At 37.7% G+C, this 23,255-nt stretch overlaps 1 protein-coding gene across 1 annotated transcript in view; it reads right to left on the bottom strand.

The window, feature by feature from the left end:
- Positions 1–23,255, bottom strand: part of SMURF1 (SMAD specific E3 ubiquitin protein ligase 1) — a 117,413-nt gene that overhangs the window by 7,389 nt on the left and 86,769 nt on the right. Inside the window, exons 9-16 of the mRNA XM_044678733.1 lie at positions 22,603–22,687; positions 19,885–20,031; positions 18,542–18,740; positions 14,934–15,037; positions 4,536–4,650; positions 3,355–3,533; positions 1,503–1,640; positions 373–493 (exon numbers count right to left, since the gene is read on the bottom strand). Coding sequence (XP_044534668.1) covers positions 373–493; positions 1,503–1,640; positions 3,355–3,533; positions 4,536–4,650; positions 14,934–15,037; positions 18,542–18,740; positions 19,885–20,031; positions 22,603–22,687 — 1,088 coding nt within the window. The remainder of the gene's footprint in view (positions 1–372; positions 494–1,502; positions 1,641–3,354; positions 3,534–4,535; positions 4,651–14,933; positions 15,038–18,541; positions 18,741–19,884; positions 20,032–22,602; positions 22,688–23,255) is intronic.

Raw genomic sequence — 23,255 nt, 5'->3', positions numbered from 1 at the left:
ATTTATACCCATTTTTGGGCTACTGTAGCACTGGAATATGAGATCGGTACCAATTCCAAGTAAGATCAAAAAATAAATCAGTAAAGAACCACCAACCTTGTTCTGTATACTTTCTTTTTTTAAGACCCTTACTTTCTGCTTTAGAATCTATACTGTGTATTGGTTCTAAGGCAGGAGAGTGGTAAGGCTAGGCAAAGGGGAATAAGTGGCTTGCCCAGGATTAGAGCTAGAAAGTATCTGAGGCCAGATTTGGATCCAGGTCCACCTGACTCCAGGCCTGGTGCTCTATCCACTGAGCCACTTAGTTCTCCCTTTTTACTTATCAATGCCATCACTTGGTCCATTGTTTAGATTAGAGAATAACATGCATACCTCAAGCTCCTTCTGGTCAAAAGGCTTTAGTAAGTGTTGGGGGATGAGCTCATTAAATCCTTTCTGAAGTGCTAGGAACTGAGCCTCGATTCCTCTCATAAACCTCCAATTTACATACAACCTGAAATAGGAAAAAGTCCCAAATTGGAAGCAGTACAAAACAGTGTAGGAAAGAATGATTTTTTTCTACATTTGACAGTTATGGAAAATTTGACAAAGTGATGTCAGAACTGATAAAAGCAAGCACTGCAGGTAGAAGCTCTACCTCTTCCCCACAAAGTTTGGCAATAACTAGTTGAACTGTCAGATTACAACGATGTTATTTACTTACACATTTCCAATTGGTTAAGTTGAATTGAACTACAGAAACTAACCTGGTTTTAACAGCAGTTGCTATAGCTTTGCCCTGACATTTCTAAGTTCATTTATATAAAAACATAACCATATAAAAAAATAGCACCAAGAGAAAAACATGCACCTACACTACAGCTTGAGGACAGATGAATGACCTTTAAAAACACTTCCCTGAATCCCTCCAAAATGACGGTTTCTATGATTTACCTTGAGTAAGAGGCAGAAAAACAGGCTGCAAGAGCAGCAGAGCATGTGGTTCTTTGCCTTGTGTCATTCTAGTAACCTGCCTTTGACTGAGGGGATTAACGTCACAATGGAAACAAATGTGGTATTGGTATGTGAGGTTACCCCTGGGAAGTCTACCTTCCAGTAAGACTTTGCTGGGACATAGAAATCTGTGTCCTTCCTTCCCACATGGGTGCTAATTCAACAGCCCCTGAGAAATCTTTTCCCCATGCTGACCCTCTCTCTGGGGCATGGATGAAGTGTTGTTCACTTTAGGGCCTTGCTAGGCAGGGCTATCACAGGCCCACAGGGTGCTGGATCCCAAGACCTCTTGAGGTATCTTCCGGTAAAGAGGATTCTATGGAAATAAGATTAGGAGGGGCACTCAGACCTCAACTAGAGCTGTGGCTTGTTTCATGATATCATAAGCTCCTTGAGGGCAGGGACCTGGTCTAATCTAAACTTTGTAAAAAGGGATTCAGACAATTCCATGCACCCTTTAGGTGCCCAATGTGTATTTGTTGCTGGACTGATGATCCTGCGGGTATTACCGGACATATTCTTTCTTGTTCTCCTCTGTAACAGGAACATTTCTACCATTTGGTTTGAGCTCATGCTGAAGAATCCTCCCAAAAGCATTATGTTCTACACAGAAAGTATGATCCAACACAGGAGTGATGTCATTCTCTCTGTCAAAGTCAAAAAAGTATATCTTAGTTAGGCCATTATCACTATAAAGCATAATTTTAAGTGACAGAATCAGGAGGAAAAGGAGAAAACAATCCCTTTTATTGAGCACAGGTGCAGAGTATTATAAAAAAAATCAATACTTGTCTCTTATGGAGTTTAATTTAACTGGAAAACAATACTCACAAGGCTGTATAAGACTGGGGAAAGAACACCAGATATGGAGAGCAGGAATTGGGTTCTAATGTCAGATCCAATATTAATTGTGACTCTGAGCAATTTACAATCTTGCTGGACTTCAGTTTTCATTTATAAAAGGTTATGCTAGATCACTAAGTGAAAAAAATTGTAGAACACATCTACAAAGTCACTTATCAACAAGTGAAAATTAATATAGTTTAGCTTAAATGCTGAAGAGGTAGTGTGTGAATGAGTTGAGAGGGGCTGCCACATTGTGAAAATAAACATTTTAATACTGTTTCTCAGCCAGGAAAATGCACTTTTAAGCAACGGACTATTCAAATTTGCCAGGCTCAAAAAACCTTTTAAAAGTTAGAATTTGATTTTTTTTATTATATCTAGTGCGGTATGCTAAAATTAAAGCTGGGTTTAAAAATGAAACACTTCCAGGTGGATGCTTTCTTTCCTGATTCCCATTACTACCAAATTACAGTTCAAATGGAAAAATGTGAAATGAGACATGCTCTCATATACAGGGGTAGCAAATGAATGAATCTGTGATTCCAGTCCAAACTCATTTGCTACCCCAAGTATACAAATAGGCAATCACTACTATGGAAGCTGAGAACTCTCTATTTTTATGAAATACTCATATATTTGGGCAAATCAGCAAGTAAAAATGAATTTTGCTTTGAGAATTTCATGAGCTTTACTGAAATAACAATTGCTTGCATTTGCATACTGCTTTAGGATTTACAAAGTGCTTTCCTCACAACATGCTGAAGTAGTCAGCCTTATTCACATTTTATAGCTGAGGAAGCTGGGCCTCAGAGAAGTTAAGTCAGTAGCTAGCTCATGGTCCCATGGCAGGGAGGGCTGGAGCTGGGATTCAAACCCACTTGAGCCCCCTGGCTCCTTATATTCTATCCCTTTGGTAACTGGATATGTACCATGGCACTGAAAAGCTAGGGTACAGTTTTAGTCATTGTGGATTATTAAACACAGTATATCAATAAAAGGAGAAGAAACTAGACTGTAACCTAGAAAAATCTGATTAAATATCAGCAAGTATTAACCATCAAGTATTTAGGCAAAATAATTTTTAAACCCATATATCACCTTCTTAGTATCAATTTTTTGTTGTTTTAATCCTTACCTTCTGGATTAGAATGGATATGAAGTGTCAATTCCAAGGCAGAAGAACAGTAAAGGCTAGGCAACTGGGGTTAAGTGACTTGGCCAGGGTCACATTTGAACCCAGGTCTTCCTCCAGATCTGGCCCTCTATCCACTATGCTAACCTAGCTGCCCTAGTATTTTTTCTTTTGACATTTATTATTATTATTATATACATATAGATGTATTATAATACATCTATTATACGTTTCTTTTTCATTTTCTCCTATACACACCTATTCTTTTTCTCCTTTCTCTTGAGTGTCATCTCAGAGATCAAAAGAAATCCATGAAAAGTGCTACCTGTTCCATTAAGAAGAGAGCCTTGGACTTTAATAGTCTGCAAATTCACAGTACTTACAAAATCCAAACTAAGCTCTTGTGTAGCTCGGGGTCAACTGATTCCAAATCTGATAGCTGAATGGGTTTTCCCAGCAGCTGTTTGTAGAAAGGAACTGTGAAACCTCCATTGATGTAGTGTCCATGGAACACAGCCAGACCCATTATCCGACCAACAAAGTGAAAATAAGACAAATGATCCTGCAGGGGACACCAAAGAGCAAGAATTGAGAAGAAGAATGACTAGCTAAAGACTGACATCTTGTGGTTTGTTGTCTCCATGCTAATAAGAAGGCTGGACTATCTGATTAAAAAAAACAAAAACAAAAACTCAACATCTTTCTAGTTTGATTTCTTCTTTCATATGCAAATAAGCTCTGGAGAATAATAAAACATATATTTCTACATTATATTTTGGAACAATTCTCCCTGAGGCAATTACTTGGTTCACTATTCTCCTGATTGTTTATGGAGGAGAGGAAGTGAGAGAATCATATGAAAAAAAAGTCCCCAAATACAATAAGTCCTTCCTGTCAATGAGCTTATCTTAAATGACCCAAACTTTCAATAATTCCTTTTAATTTCAGAAACTAGGTTTTGGTTTAGATTTTGGATATTTCAGCCAATTTATTATAGTCACTTTTGAATTCTGTCAATGAGAGCCTCCAGTTTTGACTTCAAGTGATAGGTGTTGTTCTAGATTAAAAACCCACAATAGCCAGAGATTGCTAGTAATTATTAGCAATAATATAGGAAATGGATATTTGCCCTTTTTGGTTGAAAAAAGAAAGACTAGTACTTATGAACACACAGGAAATAGGACTTCTTTGATGTATATAATAGAATCTATTAGCTAAGTTTTCTTAAAGAGCCATAAGAAATGTCACATGGAGTAATTCAATTTATTTACTGTTCTATGCAAATTTCATATCACTTGCAGATTTTCTTAAAAAAAACTTCAGGAGTATGAAATGATCCAAGTCTCCGAGTTCAAGTCAGCTCTCACTTAAACTTCCAATGTTGTGTTACTTTAATGTAACCTCTGAGCAAGTTATTTATGATATATATATATACATACATATATATATATATATATACATACATATATATATATAAATAAAATTCAAAATGTAATTAGATGGTAAGAGTCAGCCTCAAAAATTCTTAACTAAACTCATCGGTACTACGTTCATTAATACTTACAGGGTTGATTGAAGAGTCTGGATTGATTTGCAGCATGTAAATATTATCTGTAGAATACTGGAAGAGTCCATAATATGGATTCAACATTTCATGGCACAATAAATAGAGCCACTCCCTAGGGATAAAACAGTATATTCAATCTACAAAGGAAGAAAGGCATCTTTCCAAAAGTACCCATTTCCAATTAAAATTAAACCTGAAACAACTGTACACACAATCCAAAACAAGTTGAGGGGCCGGGGGGAAGGAGGGAGAGAGGAGAGAGAGAAGCACCAAGAGGAGTATTAGAGTAGTGGAGGATACAAAGCGAACAGAGAAGCAGATACTGCCTTCAATAAACTTTAAGGAAGAGACCTCCCACAGGCCTAACAAATGGGCTGGATTAATCAGCTCTACTTAGATGGATTAAAAAAATATCAAAACAAAACAAAACAAAACTGTCACTGAAATTCATTTTTGAAATAGTTGGAAGCAGGGACAGCTAGGTAGCACAGTGGATAGAGTCAGGAAGATCTGAGCTTGAATTTGGCCTCAGACACTGCTTAGCTGTGTGACACTGAGCAAGTTTTATCTCAATTGCCTAGCCCTTGTCGTCCTGTCTTAAGAACTGTTACTAGGTATGAACTTATCTAACCATTCTAGAGGACAATTTGGAGCTATACCCAAAAAGGCTATAAACTCTTATATACTCTTAATCCTGTAATACCACTATTGGGTCTGTATTCCAAAGAGATAATAAAAAAAAAAAAAAAAAAAAAAAAAAAAAAAAAAAAAAAAAAAAAAAAGGAAAGGATCTACTCGTGCAAAAATATTTATCACAGCTCTTTTTGTAGTGGCAAAGAATTGGAAATTGAGGTGACACCCCTCAATTGGGGAATAGTTGAACAAATTGTGGTATATGATGGTGATGGAATACTATAGTGGTATAAGGAACGTTGAATAGGATGATTTCAGAAAAAAGCTGGAAAGACCTACATGAACTGATATAGAGTGAATAGGAAGAACCAGGAGAACATTGTACACAGTAAGCAATATTATACAATGATCAACTGTGGAAACTTGGCTGCTATTCTTAGCAAAGCAATGATCTGGGACAATCCTGAAAGATTTATGACAGGGAATAGAGCAAGAACTGCTGGAGTTGGAAGGATGCAGATCAAAGCAGTCTATCTTCCACATCAGTATATTTACAGTTTAGTTTCAAGGTTTTGGTTTTTGTATGAGTGTGCTTTTACATTAGTGACCAATACAGAAGTGTGTTTTGCATGATAAAAGATAAAAAAAAAACTGAGAAAGAGATAATGACTCAGCTTAAAAAAAAAAGAGCTGTTACTAGGAAAGAAAGTAAGGTTCTTTTTTAAAAGAAGAAATAGTTGGAAGTGCTTTAATCAATGTAACTTTGATACGTTATGTATTTACATAAGTTAAGGATTTTAAAACTTTTTCTGTAAAATGAAACAAAGACATTATGTTTACTTTAAAAAATTTTGATGGGGGCAGCTAGGTGGCTCAGTGGAGAGAGCCAGGTTTAGAGACAGGAGGTCCTGGGTTCAAAACTAACCTCAGATATTTCCTTGCTGTGTGACCCTGCGCAGCAAGACACTTAACCCCCATTGCCAAGACCTTACTGCTCTTCTACTTTGGAACCAATGCACAGTATTTATTTTAAGACAGAAGATGAGAGTTGAAAAAAAATTTAGCAGATGTAAAATGAGGACATTTTCAAATTCAATAAGCATTTACTGAATAAATTATTATTTAATAAGCAAAGCACTGTGTTACATGGTAAAGGTAGCTACATAGTGTAGGAAAAAAAGTAGTGGGCTGAGTCAGGACCCAGTCATGGATTTGAGCTCAAATCCAACCTCAGAGGGAAGAAGGGAGGGGTGTGTGTATATGTGTGGTATGTAACCTTGGGCCTCATTTTCCTTAACTGTAATATAGGGATCATGATAGTATCTGCCTCCCAGATTTATTGTGAGGATCGAATGACATATTTGAAAAGTACTTATTAGCACAGCGACCATATATAAGTGCTAGCTATTATTATTCTATAAGCATTAGCTAATATTGTTCTACTTGCTGCTCTGACTAGAACATTCCTTAGTTTTCTCTGATGGCCCATAATCCATGTTCTATCTCCTAACTATAGGTGACCTGCACATTTTGTCGAGGACCTTCATTTTTCTTTCTTAGGAATCCTTTTTATCATTTCCTAAGAGTTTAATTATTCTTATGTAAATGATTTCCAGATCTTTCTATTCAGTCCCAACTTCTCTCTTGGCTCCCCTCCTGCAATAACAACTGGACATCCCACAGGCAGCTCAAACTCAGAATGTTTAGAAATTGAATTCAGGCTTTTTTATTTAAACCCACTCCCTCTTCCAAACTTCTCTATGTCTATTGAGGGCACTCTGATCTTTCCAGTTACTCAAGCTCACAACTCATTCAGTATTTATCACACCTGTCCCCTGCTCTCTATTCACAAAGACATCATCTTGATTCAGGCTCCCTTCTCCTTACACCTGGGGTTATTGAAAGAGTCACCTAATTAGTCTTTTAGGCTTCATTCTCTCCTCTCTTCAGTCCACCAACCATTCAGCAGCCAAAATGGCATTCCTAAAGCATGGGTTTTACTGTGTCACTCCTTAGATCAGGAAACTCCAGAGGGCTCCTTCTTATCATTAGGATACAATAGAAATTCTTTGTATTTAAAGCCCTCCAAGCTACTTTTACAAGCTCACTGCACATTACAGGAAGTCTCACTATTCACTATCCACCACCAGCCCTAACCTAATTCAACAAACCTCAATTAAATGCCTACTATGTGCAAAGCACTTGTGCTAGGTACTGAGATACAAATAAGAAAGACAATCCCAGCCCTCAGGGAGCTTGCAAGCTAACAGGAGAAGACAACACACAAAAGAAAACTGGAAAGGGGGAAACAAGTGGAATCAGGTGTGGGGGCATCTTATTTCATGAAACTCAGTCAAGCAAAGCTGTAGAAAGAAAGAGAATTAAGTGGAAAGTCCATGTCCTACCTTTTATAAAGGAAAGTTTTGGGAGAAGTTTAGGGCTCCATCCTCCCACTCTGTAATCAGAGGGAAGAGGCCCAGGGAGTAGATATGGTGCCAGAGTTATACAATGTGAGATTTCAGGTCATCAGCTTATCTGGAAGGGGTATCTTCCTCTGTGGAGTTCAAACCAAGCAGGGCTTCCTTTGTATCTATTTTGTATTAAATTTTCTGTGTAAATGTTGTTTTTCCTCTGCTCTTTAAGAGTAGGAACTATTTCTTTCTTGTCTTTGTTTCCCTAATCCTATGTGCAGAAACTTCATAAATCTCTGATTCTGTCATCAGTGCCACTCCCACAGCCTGTATCCTCTGGTGCCAAGTCTCATGCATTCTTTGCCCATAATTTCTCCTGATTAGGTGCTTTATTCTTGCTCAAATGGCCCTAGCTCAGGTCTTTGCAATCACTTCCAACCTGTATGATTCCAACAATCTTCTAATTGGACTTACAAATTCCAGTTTCTTTCAGCTCTAATTATTTCTGCACAGAGCTGTTCAAATAATCTTCCCAAAGCAAGCACTGTGTCACTCTCCTCCCTATTGCTTCGAGGATAAAACAGACTACTAAGCTTAGATTTTAACATCTTGTAACAATTTCACTTCTAGACTATCTTTCATGGGACATTACTCTCTTTCACAATAACTGCCAAAATGGTCTAGTTACTGTTAAACGTACAAAATATTCCATCTTCCAATTTTGTGCTTTTTCAGAGTCTCTTATCCCTAGAAAGTCCTTATTTCTCCCCTCTTCCTCTTACAATTCTTTTTTAACCCTTACCTTCTGTCTTGTAATCAGTACTGTGTATTGGTTCCAAGGCAGAAGAGTTAAGTGACTTGCCCAGGGTCTCACAGCTAGGAAGTATCTGAAGTCAAATTTGAACCCAGGATCTCTAGGCCTGACTCTCAATATACTGAACCAGCCAGCTGCTCCCTGCTACTTAAAATTTTTAACTTGTGTCAAGGTTCAGTTCAAATGTCACTTCCTGATACATCAATTTGTGTTAACATTCTTTCTCCCCTTCGTGTGTGTGTATAAAAATGTACACACAATATACATATACATTTATATATATTCTCAAGAAGAATGTGTAAGTAATTGTCCTTTGTACTCAAAGAGGACAAAATGACATCATGATGTCAAAGGCCAATGTATAGCATGTCCAACTGTGGCTGATCAGACCAATATTTGAGCTCAGAAGACTCTACCAAAGTCCATATATGTATTTGGAATGGTGATCACTCACATCTCTCATTTATTATGAGCTACTACGACTCTGCTTTGCTCATCATAGAGCACAATGCTTTCTTTGATACAGGCATGCCATGCTGAATGCAATCTCATCTTTGCAAAAGTTCTGTATAAGGGAACAGCTGGGTAGCTCAGGGGATTGAGAGCCAGGCCTAAAGATAGGAGGTTCAAATTTGGACTCAGACACTTCCTAGCTATGTGACCCTGGGCAAGTCATTTAAATCCCATTGCCTAGCCTTTATTGCTCTTCTGCCTTAGAACTATTGTATAGTATTGATTCTAAGATAGAAGGTAAGAGTTTTTTTTTAAAAAGTTATGTACAGAGAATTTTTGTGTTTTCGCCACAAGGTAGGATCTCTTCCTGGCAAGCAGACCAGGGTTAGGTAAAGCCGACAATTTTTAGAGTACCTTTTCTAGCTCCTTCCTCATACCAACAAGTGAGGAGTTCAGTCCTTTAAAAGGCTGCTCAGGTATACAGTAAGGAGATTAAAAAAAAAATTCTATGCCCTGGGCTGCTTCTGTTCAGGGTTGGGACTATAGGTCTCAGTGTATCTGAGCCTGCTGCTTTAGAAATTGCCAGTTGCCATAGGACTTTGAGGTAGGTTAAAATAGCAAAATAGTAACAAAATAAATAAAATCATAAAATAATTTAATAATAAAACAATGAAATTGTAAAATATAACATGGTACATACAAGTACTGTTTTGATCTGTTAGTGAATTGGATTTTAGTGATGCAGAAACATACAAAATCAGCCTTACTCTCCCTTTTAGAGCCATTGAAGACCAGTGGCAAGAAAAATTAATTAGATTGGTGAAAGTTTGGGATACAGTGGATGACCTTGGTGTCTTTGATGTCTGATCAAGCTCTAAGTGTTTCACAGTCCCAACTTCTACCATCTTCATGGCACATTAGAACAAATAGTTCTCATCCACCTATTGTACCAGAAGAAGTCTTTACAGACTTGGGGTAGATTCTCCCCCCCAACTCACTGACAGGCTTGAGGCCTGTCAGTTACCTTCTACCTGGTTTAACCCATCTGCCAAGATGGTTTTACCAGGGTGTAGCCACTGAGCATGCTACAGCTTCTTGGAACCACAGGTAAGAGTTGAATGCCAGGTGGACACGAAAATTGGATCAGTAGCCCTCATACCAGAGGTACAAACCCTCTCTGAACACACCTCATGCAATTTGGTGGAATATCAGCCCCTTAAAAGGAAAGGGCTACTTTGTCATTGTGTCCTAGGACCTAACAATATCATGACCATAGGAAGTACTCAATAAATACTAATTGGATGCTATTAGCAATAAGAAGTTATCAAAGAATTCTGAGCTGGAGAATTATAATCAATCCTCTGCACCAACAAGATTAATCTAGTAGCTATGTAAAATATGAATAAAAAGCAGAGAGAGATCTAGAAGGCTTTGCTCAAAGGCTGTTACAGTAGTACAGAGCTCCAGATCAGGAAACTACTTTTCTTGTCCCCAAATCACCCTCCATATAACCTTCTGATGGGTAAGTCAGATGGGCAACTTTCTACAATTTCTGTTACTATTCTTCTAACAAAAATACAGCTAAAGAAGATACACTTGACTAAATGGGCATCCATGCATTGTAGAAGACAGAAGTCATGGATTCAAAATATGCTTGTACTAAAAATTAACAATAAAGCCTTGGAAGGCATCTATAGCTCTCTGAGCTTGTTAACTCATCTGTAAAACAAGAGAATTGGCTTTCAAATGATCTCTAAGGCACCTTCCAATTCTAAATCTGATGATCTTATGAAGTCACAACAGTGGAACTAGAAAAAGCAATGGTAAATGGAACTTTCTGCTAAAGACAATAAAAAAGAGAGGTATGGTCCAAGGTCACAGATATAGTAAGAAAACAAATTGATACTCAACATCAGAGATCAGAAAGTTGAGAATTACATCTGATATAAATAATTCTGAAAGGGATAAGCCTACTAACTTCACTAGAGAGCATTCTAATAGTATATTGTTAATGAGAAAGGGAAAAAAAAAGTAAAGAAAAAATTCTAAATTGTTCCCAAAGTTTGAGGATTTCAGAAAATAATTTTCCAAAAAGCCAAGGAATTTCAATTCTCTAGAAGGAAGGATTTCAGCAAAGACACAGACAATGTAAGGTTAACTTTCAGTTATGTTGTGAAGTCTCTAAATAAGATGATAGGAGGCAAGATGAACTCCAATGTGAGGAAGAGTCTTAGCAGGAAAAACTTCAGGGTCAAAGGTCATTTACTCAATTTGAAGATTAGGGACAAGATTTAATAAAGGTGATACAGGCTTTAATACTTCAAAAGATCTGTGACTTTTATCAATGTGGGTACTCCCTCTACCACTGTTGAATGAAAGGCCTCTGTGGCTAGAGGGCCAGGTCTAGTGATAGAAGGTATCAGGTTCAAATCTGTTCTCAGACACTTTTCGCTTGTGATGCTATGGAAGTCACAACCCCAATTGCCTAGTCCTTAATGTTCTTTTGCCTTAAAATGGATACTTAGTTTTAATTCTAAGACAGAAGGTAAAGGTTTTGTTTAGGGGGGAAAAAGCCCTCAATGCCCGAGTAGAGGTTTTTTCATAAATTATATCTAGAAAATGGGAGCAAGTAGGTAGTTCAGTGGACTGAGAGCCAGGCCTAGAGATGGGAGGTCTTGGGTTCAAATCTGGCCCCAGACACTTCCTAGCTGTGTGACAATGTTATTGGAAATTTTGGGGTCTCTGAACTACATTTCCCATGAGCCCACTGGCTTCCTGTCTTACTAGATGACGTAGACAGTTACATAATGACGTAGACAGGAGGATAAAATTGGGGGGCTAGATTTGCACTTTCTCTTTGCTATCTATCCAATGTCAGAAAGAAAGCAATATAGATTAAACTGACAGGTATAACAGAAGAGACTTGGAATAGCAGTCAAGACTAATTTGGCCTATGTATTAAGAAAAGAAAATCTGAGTTAGATTTAGGTTTGAGAACAATTATGAGAGAAAAATGAGAAACTCTAATGAATCTGAAGAAATAACAGCAATATGTCTCTGTTACAAGGAATTAGAATTTATTTAGAATTTAGAATTTGTCTTTTTTAAAAAAACCTCTTGAAACTATGCAGTATAAACTATTTCAAAGAAAACCAGAGACATGAAAATTCAAAGCCATCAAAACATTATGAGATTATTTAGTTCAGGGTTCTTCTAAATAGAGACCTTATTTAATACTGCTAAAATAAATTCATTTTGATGAAACTGAATACTGTAATTAAGGACAGTGTGTGTTCCCAAAGGAGAGAGAAGAAAATATACCCCTTGCTCTTCTTAACAGAGGTTGGGATTGTGAAGATGGGATTGACTCTGCCCTTGCCTATTTTTAAATTTAATCAATCAAAAAGTGAAGACACCCCTAATTTAATGTTAAGTAGGGGAGGTTCACAAACCACTTACAAAAAGTTAGATATACCTCCAGGAGTGACTGACTGCCCCCTGTGCAATGTTAAGCAAATTCAAAGACTGCAATTGGTCCCCATAAAGTGGAGGAAGGGAAAGGAAGAGCTGCAAAAAAAAAAAAAATAAGTCTTTAAAAAGGGCCTAAACTTCCTATCAGGAGGTCTTTTGTGAGGTCTTGGAGCTCTTGAAGGATCTTGGTCTGGGACTTCAATGTTGTAAAAAGTGGATTTGGGAAATGTATAAAACTACATTTCCCGTGATCCAACATGGTCCAACTGATTTCCGTCTCCGACGTCTTGACGCAGGGGAGAGCTTAAATCTCGTGGGTTAGGAGGGAGTGGTCTCTTTTTGGCGAGTAGGCGCTTGGCTAGGAGACAGTATGGAGGCGGCAGTTTTGAATGCTTACAAGCGCGTGGTCTAATGATTTTATCTATCAACATGGCTTTAATTAAAATACTAACTTATATATTTATACCAGCCTTTATCATTTTTAATATTAACAATGTGGAGCTTGGGTGATAGAAAAGCTGACTCCTTTCCTGGGTTCTGGAGAGATTAGTTCCTGGAGAGGCCCCCTTCTTGGAGGCCACATGGGTGGAACCCTTGTTTTATTTGTAAATGGAATTAACTTTAGCCATTCATAGTCAAAAATCTACTCATCTTAGCCTTAGAAATGATGTAATTCCTCACCTTCCTTAGAGGGGAGGGGAGACAAGTTACCCACACGTGACAATAAGCAACAAATCAAGAATAAGGGATGGCCCTTTGGGCAGTCCAAATCAATGTAGAGACTGCCATTTGTCCACTTGAATTAGAGGTGGACCCATGGGAAGTGACAAAAGTTGGTTACTTCCTGTGGAGGCAGTTCCCACCTTGAACTTGGTGCTGAAGGACCTCTCCTGAGACCACAGACAGCTTACACTCTGTATTGTCACTTGGGTAAGTTGGCTGACTTCCTTGGCCTATCTAGGCCGCTTCCAAACTCTGCCTATCTGGTTGCTGGGCCTTGTGGCTTGCAGCTTTCATTTATTTAGCCTTTTAACCTTCTCTGGACTAGCCTCTCCCTTTCTCTTTATTCCTATACTTTATCTTCCTGATTGTAAATAAACTTGCCTTAACCCGAAGCTGACTTGGATCTGATTTAATTATGGAATCAATCTGAACTGTTGATTCCCGGTGGCCACGTTTTAAATATATATCTATAAAATACCTAAATTTTCCCTCTTACATATTCACCAAGGAGCCCTCTGGCTGAGGGTTAACTAGCCCTGCCTGGGTGGAGCCAGAGACTAGAGCAAATATTAGATATCTTTCTTTATACTCTTACACATTTCTCTATTTTCACTCTTTCCCTCTCTTTTTGCAAATAAAGCTGCTAAAAGTCATTTTGACTTGAGCTGTATTAATTTTTTTTAAGTTGCCAACCACATTCTCTTATATTTAGTCCAACCATAAATTTAATCGCTACAGGATGTAGAACTGTTCATATACTAACAAATGAGCTTCATATATGGGTTAGTCTTTTTTTTTTTTTTTTAACCCTTGTACTTCGGTGTATTGTCTCATAGGTGGAAGATTGGTAAGGGTGGGCAATGGGGGTCAAGTGACTTGCCCAGGGTCACACAGCTGGGAAGTGGCTGAGGCCGGGTTTGAACCTAGGACCTCCTGTCTCTAGGCCTGACTCTCACTCTACTGAGCTACCCAGCTGCCCCTATGAGTTAGTCTTACTGAATTGGCTTCTTCCCCCTCCCCCTTTTCTTTCTTTTATATATTTCTTTGTTGGGGCAGGGACAGGAGAAGGAAAGAGAATGGGCAAGGTTGTACCTGGGAAGGAGAACAGAAGAAGAAGCACACCTCCCTGTTCTCCAGCATCAGGGGATGTAGGTAGTAGTTTTGAAGAAGAGATGGATGGGGAGAGCCCAGACTTACTCAGCCTGGCCTCCTCCCCATTCCTAGTGGAATCCTATACCTCCAGAAAGAGACAGAGACCTCCCCCAACACGAGCTGTCTCCTGCAGGGCAGGGACAGAGGACTAAGTGGAAGGGAACAAAAGGAATAGAAAAAAGTTTCAAGTTCAAAGAATCATCACAAAAGAATCATGTGCATAGGTTTAAAGGTCTTTTTTCACCAAACTTTTAAAAGGAAATAGCTAAGAACTGGTAACTCCTGACAGCCTCCTTTTGCTATGTGATAATACAATGATTTCTTTTTTAAATACAACCCTCTTATAGAGGGAGTAACTATGAAAGCTTCCTGCAGTAAGGAGAGCAGCCATTTGATGTCTCCATTGCTCTAGGAAGATTAAATTAGTATCATTGATGTGCTTGTATATTTTAAGGTGTGAATACATTAAAAAACAACAAAAAAAATCTTTTAGAATCCATACTATGTTTCCAAAGCAGGAGAGTGGTAAGAGCTTGGCAATGGGGTTAAGTAACTTGCTCAGTCACCAAGTGAGGAAGTAGCTAAGGCAAGATTTGAATCCAGGACCTCTCTTCCCCAGGCTTGGCTTTCTGTCCACTGAACAACCCAGCTATCCCAATACATGTGTTTAAAACATATATCTTATTACAGCCAGGCTAAAACCTAAGTACCAGAAAGGATGGATAATTCAAATCTCACCGGGCCACTCCACCATAATCTAGGCCTTCTTCACCACGGAATTTCACCATTAACCTCTTTTTCAAGTCTTTTGGTCTCATCTTCATTATCTGACGGTAAGATTCCTGCATATAAAAACAAGTTTTCAGAAAGGTGGCTCTTTCCTTTCTTCTCAAACAAAACAAAACAAAAAACCACAAAACCCATAGCAACATTGAAAATGGACTTTCTATATCCTTATGGATCAATAAGAAGCCTTTGAATTCGTTTCTTTTAATTGGGACTCAACCTGTCTACTCCTCCATGCTTTTCAGTGGCCTCACATGTTGATAATTGTTAAATACAAAACAGTCAGTCAATAAACATTTATTAAGTACCTTAAGCAGCTAATGCTAGAGTGAAGGAAAACCAGATTTAATTATAAATGCATTTCTGATTACTTCAGGACACTCATTTTGATGATAGGAGGCCTTCTAAATTAAAGATTACTCTCAAAATAACTCAATAGACCTTAACCAAAATGAAGACCTCATTTATAGAACTAGGATTTAAATGGAATAATTATTAGCCAGTTTCTGTTCCTTTCAAAGGAAGAATGAGAAAAATTTCCTGGCAACCAAAAAATTCAGCTGTTTCCTTTTTAAAAAGTTCTTAAAATCACATGAAATTCCACAGGATGAGAACCTATTAGAATCCCCATCTAAAATTACCAGCTAATTGCTACTGTAGCCCATGGAAACAGGAACTAGTTTGAGAGACTGCCTTGTTCCCAACCCATTCAAATCAGCAGTAGTGTTTCTACTAGTTCAGTGATGGGCAACCTTTTGAGCCTGGTCTCAAAATTCGCCAAAAAAATCGAGCATAACTTGGTTTGTGTGTCACTTTAAGAAAAAAACCCATAATTTCTTGATATTTATAAATAACAAAAATGTATAATTGTAATATATAACTATATTCAATAAACCAAAATAGGTAAATTAATATATGTAGAATTGTCATCTATAGTGCAGAGTATCTACACTACACTACAGCAAATGTTTCATCCCCAGCATGTGGCCCCATATTGTATGTGGCCGTGTGTCATCGAAAAGGGCTACTACGTGTGTCAGTGCTGACACGTGTGTCATAGGTTTGTCATCACCATACTAGTCACAGATTGAAATGAGTTTCAAATAAAACTTGTTCTGTAAGTACTGTGAGGGGTGTGTTTGTGTGTGTGTGTGTGTGTGTGTGTGTAGGAAGGAGAAAAAGAATACTGCTAAAAGTGAGATATAAATTTAGAAAAGGTAATAAATCAGCTATGAGATTTCATAGGTACCATAATATTAACAGTAATGATGAAAATTATTCTAAGCATTAGGAATATCAGTATGATGTATATGAAAAACAATGGACTATACTTAGGAGACTCATTCTAGTCCCAGCTTTGTGACAAGTGAACTCTTAAAAGTCTCAGTTTTCTCATATAAAAAAAAAAAGGGGGGGGGGGGGGGGAGAAGATGGCTAAAAATGGGAGGGGCATAGGGAGGAAAAGAGGAAGAGTTTGGAATAGAGGTTCTGTAAGGTTTACTTATAAGTCTATGATTATGAACTTTCCTCATTACAGGAAATCAGGAGACTTCTTAAGGGGGAGAAGCCCACAACTCTCTCTTCAGTGCTGACATGTCTCATCAGTTCACATGCCATCTTTAAAAGTGGGAAGCATTTAAATCTTCCTGTCTACTGTTTTGCATTTTGCCTCTGCTCATTTGACATTGCCTTAGAAATAACTGCTATTAAAAGGGAAAAGATTTGTTTGTACAAAAATATTTATAGCTATTCTTTTTGTGGTGGCAAAGAATTTGTGGTGGAAACTAAAGGGATGTCCCTTAATTGGGGAATGCAGAGTGAAATAAGCAGTACCAGGAAAACATTGTACACAGCAACAGCAATATTGTGGAATGATCAACTGTGATAGACTTAGCTACTCTCAACAATACAATGACCCAGGACAATGCTGAAGGACTTGTGACAAAGAATGTTATCCACCTCCAGGGAAAGAGTTAGAATGTAGATCAAAGGACAACTTTTCACTTCAGATATTTGAGTTTATATTTTGAGGTTTTGGTTCTATATGATTATTCTCTTAAAAAATGAATAATATGGAAATATGTTTTGCAGGATAATATATGTATAATTTTAGTACTATTTCGAATTGCTTGCCAGCTCTGGGAGGGGAGAGAGAAGTGAGGAAGGAAGACAATTTGAATCATATAAGTTCAGAAAATGTATGTGGAAATTTATTATTACATGTAATTGGTTAAAAATCTTTATAAGAAAAATAAAAAAAAGAAATGACTGCTATTTTACTTCTCCCTGCTTTTATACCCACAGTACTTGTTGATGTTCAAAGTTGAGTAGGATGCAATGGAGTGGCTTAGGGTTTTACCTTGTAGAGGACCTTACTAGGAGGGATATTTATTACTTGTGGTAGAATTTAGTTTGATAAAAAAAGCCAAAGTCCTATGTATCTTGTATAGGAACTGTCTAATCTGAAGAATAAATTTCAGAAGAAACTAATTACCTAGAAAAGAGAAATCAAGAGCTGAGAAAGTTCTAATCATGAGAAGTGCTACACATGCCTGCTGCCATAAGGACTGCACAGGTGCCAACTGCAGGCACATCAAGTGAAATTAGTCACCAAATGGGTCTAATATGCCTATCTGATACCAGTCTCAATAAAAGCCACAGGCCATGGCTTCTTCAGGTCTAGGTTTAAAATTCTATCCAGGCGTGGAGAAGCAGAGGAGTGATTGGGTGATGTATGATTGTGATTCTATTGGTTAAAGAAATGCCCTCTACAAATGCTATTCCCATCTCTTGCAGAAATGTGTTAGCTGAAAGAGTTGCCTGGGCACTGACCTCTTAAGTGACTTATACTGGGTCACAGAGCTTATATCAGAAGTGGGACTGGAGCCCCGCTTTTCCTGTTTCCAAGGCCAGCACTCCTAAGGAGAAATAGGATCCTAAAATATTCAGACCTTACATCTAGACCAAGTTCCTCCTGACTGATCTGGAAATTGAAGGAATGCCCATCAAATGGGGAATAGTTGAACAAATTATGACATAAGATTGTGATAAAAAAAACAAAACTATTGCACTGTAAGAAATGATGAGCAGGCTAATTTCAAAACAACATGGAAGGAGCTACATGAAATTATGAAAAGTGAAATGAATAGAACCGAGAGAACATTAAATATAGCTACAGAATTAATGTTTGAAGAATAAGCTGGGAATATTAACTTCCAGAGAATTGATAAACAGAAACATGAGAGACATAAGTTTATAAATACACATATTTTTCTGTCAAACAATACCTTCTCTAGGGTGGGGAGTGAATGAGGGAAGGAGATAACTGGGAATTTTAAAGTGACCAACAAACAAATTAGTAAAATTCTCAAAAAAAAAAAAATGATACCCAAAAATAAGAAACACAAAATAAAAGCAGATCCCAATGAAACAAAGAAATTACTTACAGAATGGTTCATTTAAATCAGTTTCTGTTCAGTAGAATATGGTTAGTGGGCTACCTTATAGATTTACTTAATAATAAAAATTAGTGTCTTATTCAGAGTTGTGGGGTTCTATACCTCAAATATTTCTTCTCTGGATACTTCTATGCGACAATGGCCAGCTTGGGGCTGTTGAAGAGAAAGTTCATGTCTAAGGACTTTTAATTTCTGTACTAAATCTCTCTCATATCTCTGAGCAGGAAGCTCTTCATCTTCTAATGACCCTTCATTCGGCACTGATAAAGGCTGGCTGGGTTCCTTTAGTTGGCATTGGTGACTAAAAAAGGAAATAAAGACAAATTTACTGCAAAAACAAAGACCTGAGAAGTACAAATTGTTTGAAAGTCTCATCATGATAATACATGCAGCATCATTATAAAATGATTCTTTACACAAACTGGGGCATTCATTAATCAAACAACCTAGGAAATACAACTTTATAGCATGAATAGTGGATACAATCTTCTCAACCTATCACATGGTAGTTGCCTCTGTCATCTTACATTCACATTATAATGTAAATTCTATTATATTTAATATACAAGTATAAAGTCTATCAAGCAACTTTTTTCCATTAACCCTAATACTGTAATCTCGTAAACAGTACTATGCCACATCACTTATGAGCAGCTTGCCAATTAAAACTTGAAATATAACAAAAGGAGTTAATGCTAAATGATAAACCTCTAGGTGTATGTCCAGAAGCAAATAACATAGGTTGAATCCAATGATGACTAACCACATTACAGCACTACAAAACCAAAGAGATTTTCAAGCCTAGCCAATAATCCACTTACTTCCTGCAATTTTAAAGTGAGCAGAACTCGAGTAAAAAGAACTGAAAAAATATGTGGTAAGAACATTTGATTCACATAAGTTTGGCCACAAGTATCATATGTCACAGAAGAGAATTGTGATGCTTTGTTGTGAGAGCATAACTAATCTACAACAATAAAGGTGGGATCTGCAACAATTCTCCATCCAAAGTTATCCTGTGATGAGGGCAGTAAGCCCTGTTAGGTAATATTATCCACTATGGGTAGCACTTACAGTGAGTGCTGAGTATGCAGTGATGAAAAATCTCATTTTACTTCTCCAACAAGAAGAACACATTAAGGGCTATGACATTTCATTTGAGTGTTGCTTACATAAGCTTATTAATGGAGATGCTTAATGACAGTCTCAATGAATTTCATTTAGGTTGTGTGCAAAAAAAGAGAAAGGTGGCAATGGCATATGGCTGCAGTGCTATTTATGGGTTATTTTAGATTTTAAAGTATGTAAATACTTAAGAAACACTTGCAAGATTTTATTACATTTACTGCTCACTAAAAAACACAATATAGCAGTGAGAGTAGGAAAAAAGTTTACTCAAAGTCTAAAACTGAATTGTGAATCCGAAGTAAAAAACAAAAACTTACTTCATAATATGATGTAATCTTGGATCTGTGAACTGGGTTGTCCGGTTATTGTGATCTACAAAATATATTCTCCCAGAAACTGTACTTCTAACCTCCCAGCCTGGTGGTAGGGGTCCAAGTTCATCACAATTCACACTGTTAAGGTCTCTAGCAATATAAAAAAAAGAAGAAAAAAGACAGTCTGTCTCAGAAAGATGAAGTGAATGAAGTGCTTATAGAAATTACAGCATTGCAATTCTACTAAATGGTACAGTCATTTGCTCATATGTTTAAACACCTGAGTTATGATGAGAACAGTAACTTCGTTCCAGCAGAGCTACAATGTAGCAGGAAAATATGGCAAAATAACACTAAACATTCAGGGCTTGCAAGTATTTGATGCAAAATGAATCTGTTCCACCTGGGAGTTCTGATGCTTACACAAGGAGCAAAATGATGTGGAACTTAAAACATCCCAGCATTCACAAAGTTCAATATTCCCTTAAGTTACTCCACATGCTCCCTGGCCAGTGCCAGACTTTCCAAAGTCATAAGCTTATGTTAGCCATGCATATCACACAGTACTGCTGGCTCATGGGATGGGATGAAGGTGAAGAATTCAGAGAAGCATAGGAAGCCAGACACATGAAGTACAAAGTGAAGTGGAGGCAGGTAAACAATGCACACAAATGTAGCAATCAAAGTGGTTCCCAAAGAGGAGAGAAAATGTCCTTCCTTCCCTTTTGAGCACAGATGAAGTCTATAGGTGTGAAAAACTGCACACTATCAAATTCAGCTAAGTTGGCCATAAGTTTTGTTTTTAACTCTCACCTTCTGTCTTAGAACCAATACCGTGTATTGGTTTTAAGGCAGAAGAGTGGTAAGGGTAGGCAATGGGGGTTAAGTGATTTGCCCAGGGTCACACATCTGGGAAGGAGCAGAGGCCACATCTGAACCCAGGACCTCCCATTTCTAGCCCTTGCTCTCTATCCACTGAGCCATTCAGCTGCCCTCATGTCCATTAGTTATGCTGAGCTGCATTTTCCTGTTCTTATTTTGTTCTTATTCTTATTATTAATACATATTATTATTCCCCTCTGGGGAAGGGAAGAAAGGTGGACTACATCTGGACACAAAGGTAATTGTAAAAATAGAAGCTACCAATGAAAATTCTAAAAAATAAAGCACAACATAACTTACCTTACAATGATAAATAACTAGTCCAGGAAGTGAGTATTGTTCTTTTAAGCAAATATTTATAAATCTAATCATATGGTTCATGATTTAGACAGAAGAGTGGTAGAGTATAAAAAAGCAAAAACTTAGATGGAGTCTCTGGGTTCAACAGTCACCTCTGTGACTGTGGGCAAATGATTCAACTCCCCTAGGCCTTAGTTTCCTCTCTTAATACCTCCTAAAGGACCCCTCCAGTTCTAAACCTATAATCCTGTGATCCTATAATAAAACTAAGAAATCTCTATTTTCTTATAGTGAGCACTGAAGAGGTGAGGTTGGGCATCTCGTTGGTTTTCTGATTTTTCAATTCTAATGACAGATCTTGAGGTGAAAATTCACACTAGGCTTATCCTAACAACCTGAGCCCAGATAAACAAATTTTGGATAAAAAGAGAGGGAGAATTTAAAAACAATTTTTTCTTAAACTTCTGTCTTAAGAGACAGAAGAGCGGGCAAGGGTTACGCAACTGGGGTTAAGTGACTTGCCCAGGGTCATACAACTAGGAAATGTAAGGTCAGATTTGAATTCAAGTCCTTTCATCTTGAGGTCTGGCCTCTATATTCACTCTGCTACCTGCCAGCAAACACAACTTTTAAAAACAAATAATAATTAAACATTAATAATAGTAATTATTTAATAATAAACAAAAGTAACATCAGATAGTGATGCTGTCCTCGGGACTGGAAAAGAATCCAAGAGATGCACTTCAGAGAACAAGGGATATCCACCTGACCTGACTTAAGTGGTGTTGATTAGCAAAAGAGAACTTTTTTTAAACCTTTATCTTCTATCTTAGAATCAATTGTGTGTTGGTTCCAAGGTAGAAAAACAGGACGGGGTAGGTGATGGCAGTTTAAGTGAGTATCCCAGGGTCAGCTAAGAAGTGTCAGTGGTCACATTTGAACCCAGGACCTCCCATCTCTGCACTTGGCTCTTAGTCCACTGAGCCACCTAGTTACCCCAAGAAAGGACTAACTCTACCCAAGTAGCTGCCATATACCCAAAAGAAGAGGGGTGAAAAAAGGAAGATCTTGGTAAATACAAATTTACAACCTCAGGGAAGAGAATAAGACAGAAGAGAGAAAGTGAGATTTTCTTCAAAGATCAAGCTATTTTGGTTTTAAATAAGGCTGTGCATCTTGAAGGTTGTATTTGAGTTTCAAGTAAGACTGACTTTATAGAGTGCATCTGATTTAGTCTGGGGCAAGGAGGGAGGTCTCCTTTCAAGATATCTGATACGTTGATCAGTTTTTAAAGAATTCACTTATGTTTCAACAGCTGTCTGTTATAATATGCTGAAAGGCTGGAAGAGAGCAGCAGGACTGTGCCTGTGTGAATGTCACAAAGGAAACGTAAGCCTGCTGTAATAAGAGGAGTCATTCTGCTGCTTCTTCTTCAAAGTTTAGAGTTTCAAACCTAATGGGCTGCATCAGCTCTGCTTGGGGATCCAGGCAATCATTAAGCAGGAACAGCTTTGATCATGTGGTGCTAAGGAGACATACCTTGGTATTCTAGGGTCATGCCATGTGCTCACGCCAGTCTGTGTGTGCAAAAAGTAAACCTGTCCTTGGACTGTTGTTCTTTGTTCTGCACAAAGGATTAAAAAACAAAAGAGCAGCTACAATTACTTAAATTGTGAATCTAGGAAGAATTTCAAGCAATCAATCCCAACAGTTTTTCTCTCACGTATCCAAACTTCTTTATCATAAATAATGCTTCTTATTAACATATCCCACAGGATTCTATAATCTGAAAACAATCGTGGCTAGTTTCTGACCAACTAGCATACACAATCATTACTTATATACCATCAATTATTCGACTTGCTCAGGAATGGTACACTTCCAACAACCTTATGTTAGCTTAACAGCTTTATTAGTGTTTACTTAATTCTTCTTCCTTTCTTTTGGCTCTTAGCTTCCACCTTAGAAGCAATACTATGTATTGGTTCCAAGGCAGAAGAACAGTAAGAGTTAGGCAATGGGGTTGTTAAGTTACTTACCCAGGGTCATACAGCTAGGAAATATCTGAGGACAGATTTAAACCCAGGACCTCCCATTTCAAGGCTCAGCTCTCAATCCATTGAGCTACATAGCTGTCCTTTCATTTCTCAAATCTAAATCACAAATTTTCTTCATTCAGTGATTTTTGCTTT

The sequence above is a fragment of the Gracilinanus agilis genome, chromosome 1 (genome assembly GCF_016433145.1).
Source record: "Gracilinanus agilis isolate LMUSP501 chromosome 1, AgileGrace, whole genome shotgun sequence".
NCBI lineage: Eukaryota > Metazoa > Chordata > Mammalia > Didelphimorphia > Didelphidae > Gracilinanus > Gracilinanus agilis.
This window is presented reverse-complemented; position numbering and strand designations above follow the sequence as displayed.